The sequence below is a fragment of the Pseudophryne corroboree genome, chromosome 8, assembly GCF_028390025.1.
Source record: "Pseudophryne corroboree isolate aPseCor3 chromosome 8, aPseCor3.hap2, whole genome shotgun sequence".
Lineage (NCBI taxonomy): Eukaryota > Metazoa > Chordata > Amphibia > Anura > Myobatrachidae > Pseudophryne > Pseudophryne corroboree.
This window is the reverse complement of record NC_086451.1, coordinates 310,250,361-310,267,449: the sequence shown is the minus strand read 5'-3', so window position 1 is coordinate 310,267,449 and position 17,089 is coordinate 310,250,361. Positions and strand designations below refer to the sequence as shown.

At 47.8% G+C, this 17,089-nt stretch overlaps 1 protein-coding gene across 8 annotated transcripts in view; it reads left to right on the top strand.

Moving 5' to 3' along the window:
- The first annotated feature begins 4,582 nt into the window (after positions 1–4,582).
- MTMR1 (myotubularin related protein 1) overlaps positions 4,583–17,089 on the top strand; it is a 314,872-nt gene continuing 302,365 nt past the window's right edge. For 5 of the 8 annotated variants that reach the window (XM_063937379.1, XM_063937378.1, XM_063937380.1 and 2 more), the window contains exons 1-2: positions 4,591–5,048; positions 16,134–16,239. In XM_063937379.1, the coding sequence (XP_063793449.1) occupies positions 4,894–5,048; positions 16,134–16,239 (261 nt within the window). In that variant the 5' untranslated portion in view covers positions 4,591–4,893. The other 3 variants (XM_063937377.1, XM_063937381.1, XM_063937382.1) reach the window with 3 other exon arrangements.

The following is a 17,089-nucleotide window of genomic DNA, read 5'->3' as shown; positions in this document are numbered from 1 at the left end:
TCGGGACAAACTGCAGGAGATGCGTCGCTGGACGTAGTCCGGGCATTAAGAATCTACATGGATCGTACCAGTGCCATCAGAAAGATAGATTCTCTCTTCATTCTCTACGGATTTCACAGCTGTCGGTATGCCGGCGCCGGTATGCTGGCCGCCGGGAGCCCGGCCGCCGGCATACCTTACTACACCCCTTAGATGCACGATCAGAAAGGATAAGCCCGTGGATGCCACTTTCCCTCAGACACCCCAATTCGTTTACTCTTCTTAAATGACTTCAGTATAATAGGCTGTGTCTCCATGAATATAACAAAGCCATGGGCCTGATTCTGAGTGATTATGGGTCAGTGGGTCGGCCAGAAAAAGTTTCACACAGTTGCATACAAACAACTTGAAGAAACCATCAGATACATCATAACGACACCAAGACCAATGACTGTATAGTTAAACTGTCAACTTCTTAACATTATAATAGGAGAAAAATGGGGGAAAAGAAGGATGGATGGGGTCAGGGAAAGGGGAATGGGGAGTGGAAGCATACTATTATGCATCTATTATTTGCCCCCCTCGCTTGTCATTTTAAGGGCATGGTTGTGGATGGTGCCCCCAGACTTTCTCGGCACTGTGTGGATGCTACGCACACAGTGGCGGATCTTGCCACGGGCAAGCAGGACTTTTGCCCGGGGCGCCGCCTTCCGGAGGGCGCTGGCGCCATCCGGAGGGCGCCGCACCGTGGCAAGATCCGCCACTGCTGCCCGCTGTGTCCCTGTCCACCTCCGCTGCCGTCCCCGTCCCCATCCGCCTCCTGAAGGGAACTAGACGCTATGCGTCTAGTTTCCCTTCCTGGAGAGTAACTTTGCTGAGCGGTGCGCGATGACGTCATCGCGCACCGCACAGCAAAGGTCCTCTCTACGAAGGGAACTAGACTCATAGCGTCTAGTTTCCCTTCGTGGAGAGGACCTTTTGCTGTGCGGTGCGCGATGACGTCATCGCGCACCGCTCAGCATTCAAGCGGCGCTTTTAATGTATTCCCACAGAATCCCTGTCATCAAAATGAACACTCTTTCCTTCCCATAAATTGAACCTGTTGATGCAGTATTCCCCACACCTCTTATACTCCTTTCACAGCATTTGACCTGGGAAATTTCTGGGTAAACCTGGGTCATGTATCGGTGTGAAATGGTGAACCTAGGTTAATTATCCTGGGTCCGCGATCTTGGTCACGACCAGGTTTATTACCGGATCTCAGCTGGATACACTGCGGTGTGAAGGGCTACAACGGGTTGTGCTTAAAAGGTACTCACTTTTCATGAATCATATTTATGAACCTGTAACGTCCACTTTTAATGTCTCATATGGCTTATTATTTGTATTATGATCAACACAGCTGCTGTGGATTATGCATTATGATTTAAAAATTGAAGGTCATAAGTTCCTTGTGGTTCTCTCAACTGTTATGGAACCATTCGTCCCAGCAACCTGGCTTGCCTCCTATGAATAGAGAAGTGAGTCTTGTTACCAGGGTCGGACTGTGCCCCCCTCCCAGTAGGCCGCACTGCTAATGGTCCCACCTTCTCTAGGTATCAAATTCCAAACCATGCACTTGAGTTATACATATGTCTATACTGTAATATGCCACGGTGTATTCACTATCATGCATGCACTAGTAGTATTTGCTGTATATATATTATCAAGGGGCCCAAACCATATGCACTCTTTGATGGTTAGCCAAGACCTTTGTGGCGGCTGACCACACCCCTAAGCATGGGCCCTTACTACTGCATTTCCCCAGTGAGCCGTTCATGCCCCAGTCTGACACTGCTCTGCTTGTTTCCTACTTTTGCTTTTTTTCAATTAGAAACCACTTCCCCAAATGTCTCCTCACCGCAGACTGACTGACAGCCGGCCCTGCCGCCACACTGCACTGACAGCCCTAGCCTGTGTGTGCTGCACTGATAGTCCTACCCTGTGTGTCTGTTTGTATCACAGACAGACTTGTCCTTTTTGCGTGTTATTGTGTATGTGTTATACATTGACAGCCCTGCCCTGTGTGTGATTGTGTGATGTACAAGGACAGCCATGTCCTGTGTGTATGTCCGTTGTACACTGACAGCCCTGTCCTGTGTATGTGTGAGACTTTATACTGCTCTGACAGCCCTGCCCTGTGTGTACTGCACTGACAGCTCTGTCGTGTGTGTGTGTGTGTGTGTGTGTGTGTGTGTGTGTGTCTGTAGCCCCTTCCACATCTCTAATAATGGATCCCATCCGGGAATTGGAAACGGGTGGGATCCGGCACTGGAGCCTCAGCGCTGGCTTCCCGACCCGGCAATATACCAGGCCGGTTGACATAGCGGTGGGGGGGGCGGAGCTCATCTCTGCGCTGCCTCTCCCTATGTAATAAACGGGTCCTGGGTCGCATCAACCCAGGAACCTGTTTACACTGCCACTGACCCGGTATTCAACCCGGGAATAACCCTTCTCATAACCCGGGTTGAATTACCGGGTCAGGCGTCTCCAAGGCTCCTTTCACATCGCACAGTGACCCGTGTCGACCCGGCAATATGTCTGGTTATTTTTGTGATGTGAAAGGGGTATAAGTGTACTGCACTGATAGCCCTGCCCTGTATGTGTGTGTGACTGTGCATGAGATGCACAGACAGACTTGTCCTGTGTTTGTGAGAGATGCACTGACACCCCGGGATCCGGTCTCTAGGTCGACAGTAACTAGGTCAACACTATCTATGTTGACCACTATTGGTCGACATGTTCTAGGTCGACAGGTCAAAAGGTCAACATGAGTTTTTCACAATTTTTTTTTTTTTAACCTTTTCATAGTTAACGATCCACGTGGACTACAATTGGGAACGGTAACCTGTGCCAAGTGCAGCGAGGCACCATGCCCGAAGCGAGCCATGCGAAGGGCACGGTGCACTAATTGGGGGTCACTCTACGAAGAAAACGACACAAACCCCCCATAAAAAACTCATGTCGACCTAGCATCCCTGTCGACCAACAGTTACTATCTACCTTCCATACCACACCCGACACTCCTACCCTGTGTATGTATGTATGTATGTATGTATGTGTGTGACTGAGTGAGTGAGATGCACTAACAGCCCAGCCGTGTGTGTGTGTGTGTGTGAGAGTGATGCACTGACAGCCTGCCCTGTGTGTGTGGGACAGATCTTCGTGCATCGACTCACATGCTAGAGGCTACCCAGCACAGGACAAGGCTGCCCAACAGGGCCGGTTCTTGCCCTAGTGGCGCCCCGGGCAAAACGATAGGGCGTGGCTTCGTACGGGGGCGTGGTCAGTTACGCCCCCATTTGTGCCCCCTGTAGCGCCGCTGAAAGAGGAAAAAAAATGTATACTTACTATCCCCGCTCCTGATTCCAGACCGCTGCAGACCTCCCCCGGCGCCGCTCCTCTCCTCTCCTCGGATCAGCATAGACACTAGAGGTCAATTATGACCCCTAGCGTCTGTGCCACAATGCTGTGCGGTGCGTGATGACGTCATCGCGCACCGCACAGCAAAGGACCCCTCCACGAAGGGAAACTAGACGCGTAGTGTCTGGTTCCCTTCACAGCGGGGGGCACAGTAGCGGATCTTGCCATGGTGCGGCGCCCTCCGGATGGCGCCGGCGCCCTCCGGGCAAATGTCCTGCTTGCCCGTGGCAAGATCCGCTACTGCTGCCCAACATGTGTGACCAGCCGCCTCCCGATGCGTCTGCAATTAGATTGTGGACTCATCAAACTAAGGTTGACCCCTGGCAGCGCTGTGGTACAACCTGATAGTGGTGGCTGCACCTGATTAGACCCGCAGCAGCAGCCAGCACAGTATAAAAAGAGAAGGCCACATACACAGACATCCTTCATTTTTTTGCTAGATGAATTCAGTGGCGCCCCTAGGCAGCCGCCTAAAGCTGCCTGATAGAACCGGCCCGGTCTGTGTGTACAGTATGTGTGTTGTACATTTACAGCACTGTCTTGTGTCTATGTGACTGTGTTTTACACTGACAGCCCTGCCCTTTATATGTGTGTGTGAGAGATGCACTGACAGCCCTGCCCTGTGTGTGTGGGACTGTGTGTACAGTATGTGTGTTGTACATTGACAGCACTGTCTTTTGTCTATGTGTTGTACACTGACAGCCCTGCCCTGTGTGTGGGAGACTGTGTGTACAGTATGTGTGTTGTACATTTACAGCACTGTCTTGTGTCTATGTGACTGTGTTTTACACTGACAGCCCTGCCCTTTATATGTGTGTGTGAGAGATGCACTGACAGCCCTGCCCTGTGTGTGTGGGACTGTGTGTACAGTATGTGTGTTGTACATTGACAGCACTGTCTTTTGTCTGTGTTGTACACTGACAGCCCTGCCCTGTGTGTGGGAGACTGTGTGTACAGTATGTTTGCTGTTGTACATTGACAGCCCTGTCTTGTGTCTGTGTGACTGTGTATTGTACACTGACAGCTCTGTCTTGTGTCTGTGTGACTGTGTCACGTGTTGTACACTGACAGCCCTGTCTTGTGTCTGTGTGTTGTACACTGACAGCTCTGTCTTGTGTCTGTGTGTTCTGACAGCCCTGCCCTGTGTGTACAGTTACAGTATGTCTGTTGTACACTGACAGCCCTGTCTTGTGTCTGTGCTGTACACTGACAGCCCTGCCCTGTGTATGTGTGTAAGATGCACTGACAGCCCTGCCCTGTATGTATGCTGCAGCGGTGCATGCCGGTCCTCGCAGTGTGACAGGGGGACGTTAGCGTCTCTCTCCCCCCACCAGCCCCAGCAGGAAGCCGGCAGGAAAGGAGGCCTCCAATCCGGCCTTTCCTGTGCGATAAGCGGCTCAGCTGCATCCCGAGCATCCGGGGAGGAGGCGGCGGCGGAAGAAGGCACGAGCTATGGACAAGCTGACGGGGCCGGAGACAGCGGCTGTTGCAGGGGGAGGAGGCGGCGGCGGCACCGCTGGAGCATCTGCTGCTAGGAAACCGCCCCGACCCTCCGCGCCCCCGTCACTGCCCAGCTCCCGCCAGGCCAGCGTGGAGACACTGGACAGGTACAGCCGGCAGCCCTGAGGGTGGGTGCTGCACTGGGGTAGAGTGTAAGCTCTGTGGGTCACAAATGACAGCCACAGGCCTGTGAATGTATGGAGTGTATGCAGGGAGGCTGCAGTGTGTGGGACATTATTATGTGACTGCAGTATGTGGCTGGGATTATTGCCTGTGATGTATTAGTGTATGATGTGGGTCAGAGGATGCTTCCTGTAGCTCTAGATGTTAGGGAACTACTGTACGAGTGTGGCTGGCATGCCTTGCTGGGGATTGTAGTTCTACGACAGCTGGAGATCCACAGGTTGTCCACGCCTATATAAAGTGTCCCTCTGGTAAGGACCGTAATCAGTGACTGGATAAACCCAGCATGGAATGTGACAATGGCAGTATTATGTAAGCTATGCTGGGCAGAGGTTGTAACATTCATACATTGGAGTCACTATTCACTACATATAGCCATTAGTAATCTATGGGGGGAATTCAAATGTTTGAAAAGTCGGTTGCTGACTTTTCAAACATTTGAATTCCCCCCTATGAGTTTTGGACTGTGAAATGAAACGAGCAGAGGAAATCCCCATGAGCATACCAACTCCGCACCTTGGCCAGAATAGAACCCAATCGCCCCAGTGCTCTGGGACATGGATGCTAAATACCCAATATACATGTATTTGTCCTTATTAGAGGTATATAATAGACTCCACCACTGCCAGTGTAATGTTTTGGGGCAGCTCTGCTCCCAGCTAAACAGAGTTGTATTGATTAAAGCTGGGTACACAGTAAATTATATATTGGACTATTTGTTGTTTTGAGCCGAATTGGAACATCAAATCGCCTAGTGTGTACGCACCCGTGCAACGTTCCTCGCATCTTCTCATCTGCCGGCAGTGCAGGCAGATCAGAAGATATCTTTAACAACAGCATGCACCTGGATATGGCCACTGCACAATATATTGTTTAGTGTGTACAGCCCACTGACAAATTGTTCCGCCTGTCGTGCCGTCTGTCACAATCCAGGATCGTCTAGTGTGTACCCAGCATTACACTTCTTGAGTGTGAACTTGGGGCTGACAGCCTGCACAAAAATATGCATTCTGTAATGGCTAACGTGCACAAGGATATAGCTTGTGGTGTGGGGCAGGGCAGAAATGCATTCATGTTTGCTGTTCACCCAGCTATTACTGAAAAAAAGGGGCCATCTGGCGCTAGGTGACCCAAAAAGAGGGTTATGTTGGTCCAATAAATAGGCTGGACTTCAAGAATTTTTAGAAGATACAGGACATAATTTTTGCTAAGTTTCAAAATGTTATGTAGAAAGTGGGCTGTTTATGGTATCAGAAACCCATACCAACTGGGTTAGTCCTCATTTTTCTCTATGTCGCACAGCAGTTTCTTTGATATGGCTTCTTGGAAATTTGTGTATTTGGGACTCATGGAAGTCTGTGAGGTATTTTCTTAATGCAAAACATTTCTGTTTATATCTTCTGTATCTGCTATAGTTTACATTATATTGTAGCAGTGCACGTGGCTTATGTCTACTTATGAACTGTTCTTTAACAAAGCAGGGAAATTAAATTCTCGATGGTGTGCAGCTGCGATGTTCGGCTGAGCATATCATGGCGGGTCAACATTGCTCATTTTTCTACACACCTGTATGGGATGCAAGGGAAAATCGGGGATGCTTGTAGACACATGGTGATGGCACTTTGCAGACATCGCCTGAAAGGTATTCTGATACTTCGGGCACTCCTGCCCCCACAAGTGTAGTAATTAAGCTAGCGTTTATGGCATGTTCTTCAACCTGTGGCCCTCCAGCTGCTGTGGAGCTACACATGCCCTGCCACAGTTTTGCTGTTTAGGCATGCGAACACTGAGACAGAGCATGCTGGGATGTGTAGTTCCACAGCAGCTGGAGGGCTGCAGGTTGAAGACCTATGGTTTATGGCAGGGATGGGGAACCTATGGCCCTCAAGCTGTTGTGGAACTACACATACCAACATGCCCTGCAACAGTTTTAGCATGGCCAAATAGCAAAACTGTTGCAGGGCATGCTGGTATGTGTAGATCCACAACAGGCGGAGGGGCAAAGGTTCCCCATCCCTGGTTTATGGCATGGCAGGGCATGCCAAACCTGGAACTACACATCCCAACATGCCCTGCCACAGTTTTGCTATTTAGGCATGCTAACACCGAGACAGTGCATGCTGGGATGTGTAGTTCCACAGCAGCTGGATGGTTGCAGGTTGAAGACCCATGGTTTATGGCATGGCAGTGCATGCCAAACTTGTAGTTATAACTGGTGAGCCACATGATGCTTGTTTAATTATGTGCATCATTTTAATGTTTCCTGTCTGCTTTCTTCTTAATTTTGTGACATACCTCACAAGCATTACAGCGACCTGAGATGATTTTGCTATCACAGATATGTCCCTCCTATTTTCTCATCTCATAGTTATCTATCATCTGTAATCTAGCTCTATATGGGGAAGCATGCACTACTGCAAATTCCGAGGATATTAGAAGTCACAAAGAGGTTCTGTGCTTTTATACAGGTCACAGAAATTAGTGGTAACTGCTAATAACTTTAATCATTTATGTTAGATGCGGTCTTTGTTCCTTTTAATGGGATTAGTATGAATTACTGGTGGCCGTATACCGACAGCGACATCCCGGCCACCAGTATGCCAGCAGTGGGGCGAGCGCTAGAAAGCCCCCTACAGTGATGAAAAGGGGACATGTCTTAAGGACATGCCCCCTTTTTGAGTGACTACGTCCCCTTGTCAGCTTCTGGCTTATCTATCCATGTCATATCTACAGTACTGTGCAAAAGTTTTAGGCAGGTTTGGAAAAAATTCTGTAAAGAGTGCTTTAAAAAAAATAAAAATGTGTTAGTTTATTTTTTATCAATTAACAAAATGCAAATTGAAGGAACAGAAGAGAAATCAAATCAATATTTGGTGTGACCACCCTTTGCCTTCAAAACAGCATCAATTCTTCTAGGTACACTTGAACAGTTTTTAAAGGAACTCGACAGGGAGGTTATTCCAAACATCTTTGAGCACTAACCACATATCTTCTCTGACTGTAGGCATGCTGAAATCCTTCTGTCTCTTCAAGTTATCCCAGACAGACACGATAATGTTGAGATCAGGGCTCTCTGGGGGCCATGTCATCCATTCCATGAATAAAATAAAAATTGGAGCCAATCAGACGCCTCCCTGATGGTATTGCATGATGGATAAGTACCTACCTTTATTTCTCTGCATTGAAGCACATAGGATCAGGTAATGTTGAGGACTGTAGACGCAGTGGTCGGCCAAGGAAACTTAGGGGGTAATTCCAAGTTGATCGCAGCAGGAAATTTTTTAGCAGTTGGGCAAAACCATGTGCACTGCAGGGGGGGCAGATATAGCATGTGCAGAGAGAGTTAGATATGGGTGTGGTGTGTTCAATCTGCAATCTAAATTGCAGTGTAAAAATAAAGCAGCCAGTAGTTACCCTGCACAGAAATAAAATAACCCACCCAAATCTAACTCTCTCTGCACATGTTATATCTGCCCCCCCTGCAGTGCACATGGTTTTGCCCAACTGCTAAAAAATTTCCTGCTGCGATCAACTTGGAATTACCCCCTTAGTGCAGCAGATGAAAGACTCATCATAATTACTACACTTTGAAATTGAAAGATGTCCAGCAGTGCCATCAGTTCAGAACTGGCAGAAACCAGTGAGACCCAGGTACACCCATCTACTGTTCAGAGAAATCTGTCCAGAAGTGGTTTTCGTGGAAGAATTCCAGTCAAAAAGCCAAATCTTTGACATGGAAACAAGGCCAAGTGACTCAACTATGCACAAAAACATTGGAACTGGTGTACAGAAAAATGGCAGCAGGTACTCTGGACTGATGAGTCAAAACTTTAAATATTTTGGGGTAAAAAAAGGCAGTTTGGTCGCCGAAGGGCTGGAGAGTGATACAATAATGAGTGTCTGCAGGCAACAGTGAAGCATGGTGGAGGTTACTTGCAAATTTGGGGCTACATTTTAGCAAATGGAGTTGGGGATTAAGTCAGGATTAATGGTGTCCTCAATGCTGAGAAATACAGGCAGGTACATATCCATCATGCAGTATCATCAGGGAGGTGTCTCCAAATTTATTCTGCAGCATGACAACTACCCAAAACCCACAGCCAATGTCATTGAGAACTATCTTCAGCAAAAAGAAGAACAAGGAGTCCTTGAAGTGATGATATGGCTCCCTCAGAACCCAGATCTCAACATCGTTGAGTCTGTCTGGGATTACATGAAGAGACAATGATTTTAGCATGTCTACAGTATATCCACAGAAGATCTGCGGTTCGTTCTCCTAAATGTTTGGAACAACCTCCCTGCCGAGTTCCTTCATAAACTGTGCAAGTGTACCTAGAAGAATTCATGCTGTTTTTAAGGCAAAAGGTGGTCACACCAAATAGTGATTTGATTTATATTTCTCTGACGTCCTAGTGGATGCTGGGAACTCCGTAAGGACCATGGGGAATAGCGGCTCCGCAGGAGACTGGGCACAAAAGTAAAGCTTTAGGACTACCTGGTGTGCACTGGCTCCTCCCCCTATGACCCTCCTCCAAGCCTCAGTTAGATTTTTGTGCCCGGCCGAGAAGGGTGCACACTAGGGGCTCTCCTGAGCTTCTTAGTGAAAGTTTAGTTTTAGGTTTTTTATTTTCAGTGAGACCTGCTGGCAACAGGCTCACTGCATCGAGGGACTAAGGGGAGAAGAAGCGAACCTGCCTGCTTGCAGCCAGCTTGGGCTTCTTAGGCTACTGGACACCATTAGCTCCAGAGGGACCGAACACAGGCCCAGCCTCGGAGCTCGGTCCCAGATCCGCGCCGCCGGCCCCCTTACAGAGCCAGAAGCAAGAAGAGGTCCGGAAAAATCGGCGGCAGAAGACATCAGTCTTCAACAAGGTAGCGCACAGCACTGCAGCTGTGCGCCATTGTTACTCAGGCACACTTCACACTTCGGTCACTGAGGGTGCACGGCGCTAGGGGGGGGCGCCCTGAGCAGCAATGTAAACACCTTGGCTGGCAAAAATACACCACATATAACCCCCAGGGCTATATGGATGTATTTTAACCCCTGCCAGAACTCGCCAAAAAGCGGGAGAAAAGGCCGCCGAGAAGGGGGCGGAGCCTATCTCCTCAGCACACGGGCGCCATTTTCCATCACAGCTCCGCTGGAAGGATGTCTCCTTGACTCTCCCCTGCAGTCCCGCACTACAGAAAAGGGTAAAAAAGAGAGGGGGGCACTAATTTGGCGCAGTTTTAATAATAACAGCAGCTATAAAGGGAAAAGCACATTTTATAGTGGTATTCCTGTCTATATATAGCGCTCTGGTGTGTGCTGGCATACTCTCCCTCTGTCTCCCCAAAGGGCTAGTGGGGTCCTGTCCTCTATCAGAGCATTCCCTGTGTGTGTGCGGTGTGTCGGTACGATTGTGTCGACATGTTTGAGGTGGAAAATGAGATGGAGGCGGAGCAATTGCCTATTATAGAGTTGTCACCCCCTAGGGAGTCGACACCTGAGTGGATGAGCTTATGGAAGGAATTGCGTGACAGTGTCAGCTCTTTACGAAAGACAGTTGACGACATGAGACAGCCGGCTACTCAGCTTGTGCCTGTCCAGGGGTCTCAAACGCCATCAGGGGCTTTAAAACGCCCGTTACCTCAAATGGCAGACACAGACACGGATACTGACTCCAGTGTCGATGATGAGGAGACAAACGTGACTTCCACTAGGGCCACACGTTACATGATTGAAGCAATGAAAAATGTATTGCATATCTCTGATAATACAAGTACCACTAAAAAGGGTATTATGTTTGGTGAGAAAAAACTGCCTGTAGTTTTTCCTGTATCCGAGGAATTAAATGAAGTGTGTGATGAGGCGTGGGTTTCCCCCGATAAAAAACTGATAATTCCTAAAAGGTTATTGGCATCATACCCTTTCCCGCCAGAGGATAGGGCACGTTGGGAAACACCCCCTAGGGTGGATAAAGCGCTCACACGCTTGTCTAAACAGGTAGCACTACCCTCTCCTGATACGGCCGCCCTAAAGGAACCTGCCGATAGAAAGCTGGAGAATATCCTAAAATGTATATACACTCACACGGGTGTTATACTGCGACCAGCAATCGCCTCAGCCTGGATGTGCAGTGCGGGCGTGGCGTGGTCGGATTCCCTGACTGAAAATATTGATACCCTAGATAGGGACAGTATATTACTGACTATAGAGCATTTGAAGGATGCATTTCTGTATATGCGTGATGCACAGAGGGATATTTGCCGACTGGCATCAAGAGTTAGCGCGCTGTCCATTTCTGCAAGAAGAGGTTTATGGACGCGGCAGTGGTCAGGTGATGCGGATTCTAAAAGGCACATGGAAGTATTGCCTTATAAGGGGGAGGAGTTATTTGGGGTAGGTCTATCAGACCTGGTAGCCACGGCAACTGCTGGAAAATCCACATTTTTACCCCAGGTAGCTTCTCAACCTAAGAAGACGCCGTATTATCAGGCGCAGTCCTTTCGGCCCCATAAGGGCAAGCGGGCAAAAGGCGCCTCATTTCTGCCCCGTGGCAGAGGGAGAGGAAAAAGGCTGCAGCAAACAGCCAGTTCCCAGGAACAAAAGCCCTCTCCCGCCTCCGCAAAGTCCTCAGCATGACGCTGGGGCTTTACAAGCGGACTCAGGCACGGTGGGGGCCCGTCTCAAGATGTTCAGTGCGCAGTGGGCCCACTCGCAAGTGGACCCCTGGATCCTTCAGGTGGTATCTCAGGGGTACAAATTGGAATTCGAGACGTCTCCCCCTTGCCGTTTTCTAAAGTCTGCTTTACCGACGTCTCCCTCAGACAGGGAGGCAGTATTGGAAGCCATTCACAAGCTGTATTCCCAGCAGGTGATAATCAAGGTACCCCTCCTACAACAGGGAAAGGGGTACTATTCCACACTATTTGTGGTACCGAAGCCGGACGGCTCGGTGAGACCAATTTTAAATCTAAAATCCTTGAACGCTTACATACAAAGGTTCAAATTCAAGATGGAGTCACTCAGAGCAGTGATTGCAAACCTGGAAGAAGGGGACTATATGGTGTCTCTGGACATCAAAGATGCTTACCTACATGTCCCAATTTACCCTTCTCACCAAGGGTACCTCAGGTTTGTGGTACAGAACTGTCACTATCAGTTTCAGACGCTGCCGTTTGGATTGTCCACGGCACCCCGGGTCTTTACCAAGGTAATGGCCGAAATGATGATACTCCTTCGAAGGAAGGGAGTTTTCTCTGACGTCCTAGTGGATGCTGGGGACTCCGTAAGGACCATGGGGAATAGCGGCTCCGCAGGAGACTGGGCACAAAAGTAAAAGCTTTAAGACTACCTGGTGTGCACTGGCTCCTCCCCCTATGACCCTCCTCCAAGCCTCAGTTAGATTTTTGTGCCCGAACGAGAAGGGTGCACACTAGGTGGCTCTCCTGAGCTGCTTAGTGAAAAGTTTAAGTTTAGGTTTTTTATTTTCAGTGAGACCTGCTGGCAACAGGCTCACTGCATCGAGGGACTAAGGGGAGAAGAAGCGAACTCACCTGCGTGCAGAGTGGATTGGGCTTCTTAGGCTACTGGACATTAGCTCCAGAGGGACCGATCACAGGCCCAGCCATGGATAGGTCCCAGAGCCGCGCCGCCGGCCCCCTTACAGAGCCAGAAGACAGAAGAGGTCCGGAAAATCGGCGGCAGAAGACGTCCTGTCTTCAACAAGGTAGCGCACAGCACTGCAGCTGTGCGCCATTGCTCTCAGCACACTTCACACTCCGGTCACTGAGGGTGCAGGGCGCTGGGGGGGGGCGCCCTGAGACGCAATAAAAACACCTTGGATGGCAAAAAAAAAAAAAAAAAATGCATCACATATAGCTCCTGGGCTATATGGATGAATTTAACCCCTGCCAGAATACACAGAAAAACGGGAGATAGGCTCCGCCCCCTTCTCGGCGGCCTTATCTCCTCAGCACACTGGCGCCATTTTCCCTCACAGCTCCGTTGGAGGGAAGCTCCCTGGCTCTCCCCTGCAGTCATTACACTACAGAAAGGGTTAAAAAAGAGAGGGGGGCACTAATTACGCGCAGTATTAAATAATACAGCAGCTATAAGGGGAAAAACACTTATATAAGGTTATCCCTGTATATATATAGCGCTCTGGTGTGTGCTGGCAAACTCTCCCTCTGTCTCCCCAAAGGGCTAGTGGGGTCCTGTCCTCTATCAGAGCATTCCCTGTGTGTGTGCTGTGTGTCGGTACGTTTGTGTCGACATGTATGAGGAGGAAAATGATGTGGAGACGGAGCAAATTGCCTGTAATAGTGATGTCACCCCCTAGGGGGTCGACACCTGAGTGGATGAACTGTTGGAAGGAATTACGTGACAGTGTCAGCTCTGTATAAAAGACAGTGGTTGACATGAGACAGCCGGCTACTCAGCTTGTGCCTGTCCAGACATCTCATAGGCCGTTACCTCAGATGGCAGATACAGACGCCGACACGGATACTGACTCCAGTGTCGACGGTGAAGAGACAAATGTGACTTCCAGTAGGGCCACACGTTACATGATTGAGGCAATGAAAAATGTTTTACACATTTCTGATAATACGAGTACCACCAAAAAGGGGTATTATGTTCGGTGAGGAAAAACTACCTGTAGTTTTCCTGAATCTGAGAAATTAAATGAGGTGTGTGATGATGCGTGGGTTTCCCCCGATAACAACTGATAATTTCTAAAATGTTATTGGCATTATATCCTTTCCCGCCAGAGGTTAGGGTGCGTTGGGAAACACCCCCTAGGGTGGGTAAAGCGCTCACACGCTTGTAAGAACAAGGGCTCTACCCTCTCCTGAGATGGCCGCCCTTAAGGATCCTGCTGATAGAAAGCAGGAGGGTATCCTAAAATGTATTTACACACATACTGGTGTTATACCAGCATCCACTTAGGACGTTAGAGAAAATAAGAATTTACTTACCGATAATTCTATTTCTCATAGTCCGTAGTGGATGCTGGGCGCCCATCCCAAGTGCGGATTGTCTGCAATACTTGTACATAGTTACTGTTACAAAAATCGGGTTATTATTGTTGTGAGCCATCTTTTCAGAGGCTCCTCTGTTATCATGCTGTTAATCGGGTTCAGATCACAGGTTGTACGGTGTGATTGGTGTGGCTGGTATGAGTCTTACCCGGGATTCAAAATCCTTCCTTATTGTGTACGCTCGTCCGGGCACAGTATCCTAACTGAGGCTTGGAGGAGGGTCATAGGGGGAGGAGCCAGTGCACACCAGGTAGTCCTAAAGCTTTACTTTTGTGCCCAGTCTCCTGCGGAGCCGCTATTCCCCATGGTCCTTACGGAGTTCCCAGCATCCACTACGGACAACGAGAAATAGAATTATCGGTAAGTAAATTCTTATTTTCTCTTCTGTTCACTCACTTTGCATTTTGTTAATTGTTAAACAATAAACATTAACATTTCTATTTTTTTAAGGTATATCTATGTTCGTCTATCCATCTCATATGTATTTGTGTGAGGGTATATATATATATATATATATTTATATATATATATATATATATTATAATCTACTGTACCTCACATCTGTCTGGCTATCTATCTGTGTAAGGGCAGACTAGATATGGGCTGCCCTTACATATCTTTCTTATCCACCTTCAGACTCTAAAGGCCCATATAGACGGGGCGATGTGGGAGAGATGTGTGCTGAGCGAACCGCTCAGCACACATCTCTCCCGCCCGCTCAGCACAGCACGATGTGTGCTGAGCGTGCGGGGGGAGACGGGGGGCCGCTCATTTCACCCAGCGGGTGAAGTGAGCGACCTGCTAGATTGGCCTGCATGGCAGGCCAATCTAGCACCAGTGATATCGATGTGCGGGGCTGCGCATCGCTATCACTGTAGGGGGCACACACGGAGCGATAATGCTTATATTCTAAGCAATCTAGTCAGATTGCTTAGAATATCGCTCCGTGAGTACCCCCTTAAGGGGTCTATTTACTAAGCCTTAGATGGAGATAAAGCGGACGGAGATAAAGTACCAGCCAACCAGCTCCTTACTGTAATTTTTCAAACCAGCCTTTGACATGGTAGTTAGGAGCTGATTGGCTGGTACTTTATCTCCGTTTAAGGTTTAGTAAATAGACCCCTATGTTCCTATATTTTCTCTGTGTCTACCTCATTTGGCGATTTGTTTGTACCATGTTTTCTATGCATTTCCCATGATCTCATGTGGTTATGGGATCTCTCTGAATTCTGTCTCTTTAAATTCCTTCCTTTGTGTCCTTTCTTTCAAAACATTGCCTGAGAACAGAGCACATTGGAACATGAAGCATTTCTTTCCCTCATCCCTCTTGGATTGCCCTTGCCCAAGGAAACTTTTTGTACTCCAATTGTTCTGTTTGTTCAAGTAACTAAAGATGATACACTGGCCAACCACGCTTTCACAACATAAAGTGTAAAGTATCTTTCTTGAAATGTTTGTTGAGCTGCTATAGTTTTCCATGAGCTAGTAAATCTGGGCTTGCAATCTGTGGGAATTTTGGCAAGAATTTTGAACCTCAACAAAAGGAAAATGTTATTATGTAGCATATAGATGAAATAAAAGGCAGGGATTAATTGAAAGGTCATGGAATTTATGATGCTGTCTACTGGCCAGGGATTTCAACTGATAAAAAAACTGGAACGTATTAAAAATAGTAATAGTAAATGGAAAATTACTGCAGAGATTTAAGATTCTATTCAGAAGCAGGGGACGGCTAGATAGTATACATTTTACCTATACAGTACCCACCTTACATGTCAAAATAGCTTGATTGTGTCAAGATTGTTTGATTGGTATGAAAAGTTGGAGAGCTGACAGTGCACGTCATAGGCCTAGAGGGAAATGTATGAAAGTCTGTGCCCAGTAAAAAGTTGCAACCATCTAAGCGCAGAGCAATTGCACTTTTCATCGGAGTCTGTATTCTAGGGCTGGAAGGGAATCACTTGTGTATTTGTCTTTTCTTGCAGCCCCACTGGCTTACATGTTGAATGGTGCAAGCAGCTGATTGCAGCCACAATATCCAGCCAGATTTCTGGTAGTGTGGGCACGGAAAATGTTTCCAGAGATTACAGGGTAAGTGATAATGTGGCAGAAAGAAAGCTGTAACAAATGTTATATCAATCTGAGAAATGGTCATGGCTGTAGCTTATAAAAATAATTATTTGGTGATCCACCGGGAAGCGGAACAGTGTGTTACATCAGAGTTTTCCTATCTCCGCCATTACAGTCCAGTTTTTATGGATAGCCATGCTTGAGTCCAGGTGGAAAATTAAGTGAAAAAACAATGCTTTGTGCTGTGGAAAGCTCCCCATCCCAAGTAATAAAGAGATCATCGATATCACCCCCACCCTCATGCATGTAGGTCCTAAAACTTCCCCTGTAAAGGATGGAATAACTGGGTACAATCCGGGTCCCCATGGCTGTCCCCATCACCTGTAGAGAGAAAGTGTTAGCAAAAAGAAAAAAAATTGTGTGTGAGGATAAAGGAAATGCATTCAAAAAGAAATACCTTGTGTTGCTTCATGAGGTACCCATCAAGTCTGGTTGAAATTGTTTGTATTCCTTACTCATGAGGTATGTTGTTGTAAAGAGATTTAACATCTAAGGTAAGGAAGGCATATGTGTCCTTTCATACAATATGCTGTAACCTGTTGAGGAAATAGTAGTGTAATTTTTTCCTTGAGATGGGACCTCAGTGTGGCAACATGAGGTTGGAGAAAAGAATCGACATAGGCTGAAAGATTAGAGGCTAAAGAATTAATATTAGAAATAATGGGACACCCAGTTGGCGAAGTGAGGGATTTGTGAACTTTGGCGAGTTGATAACATATAGGAATGGTGGGATAGGAAATTCATATGAATCGCCATTTGTCCCTGGATATGGTCCTGTTGGCTTGTGCTACATCTGAGAGGTTTTTCAACT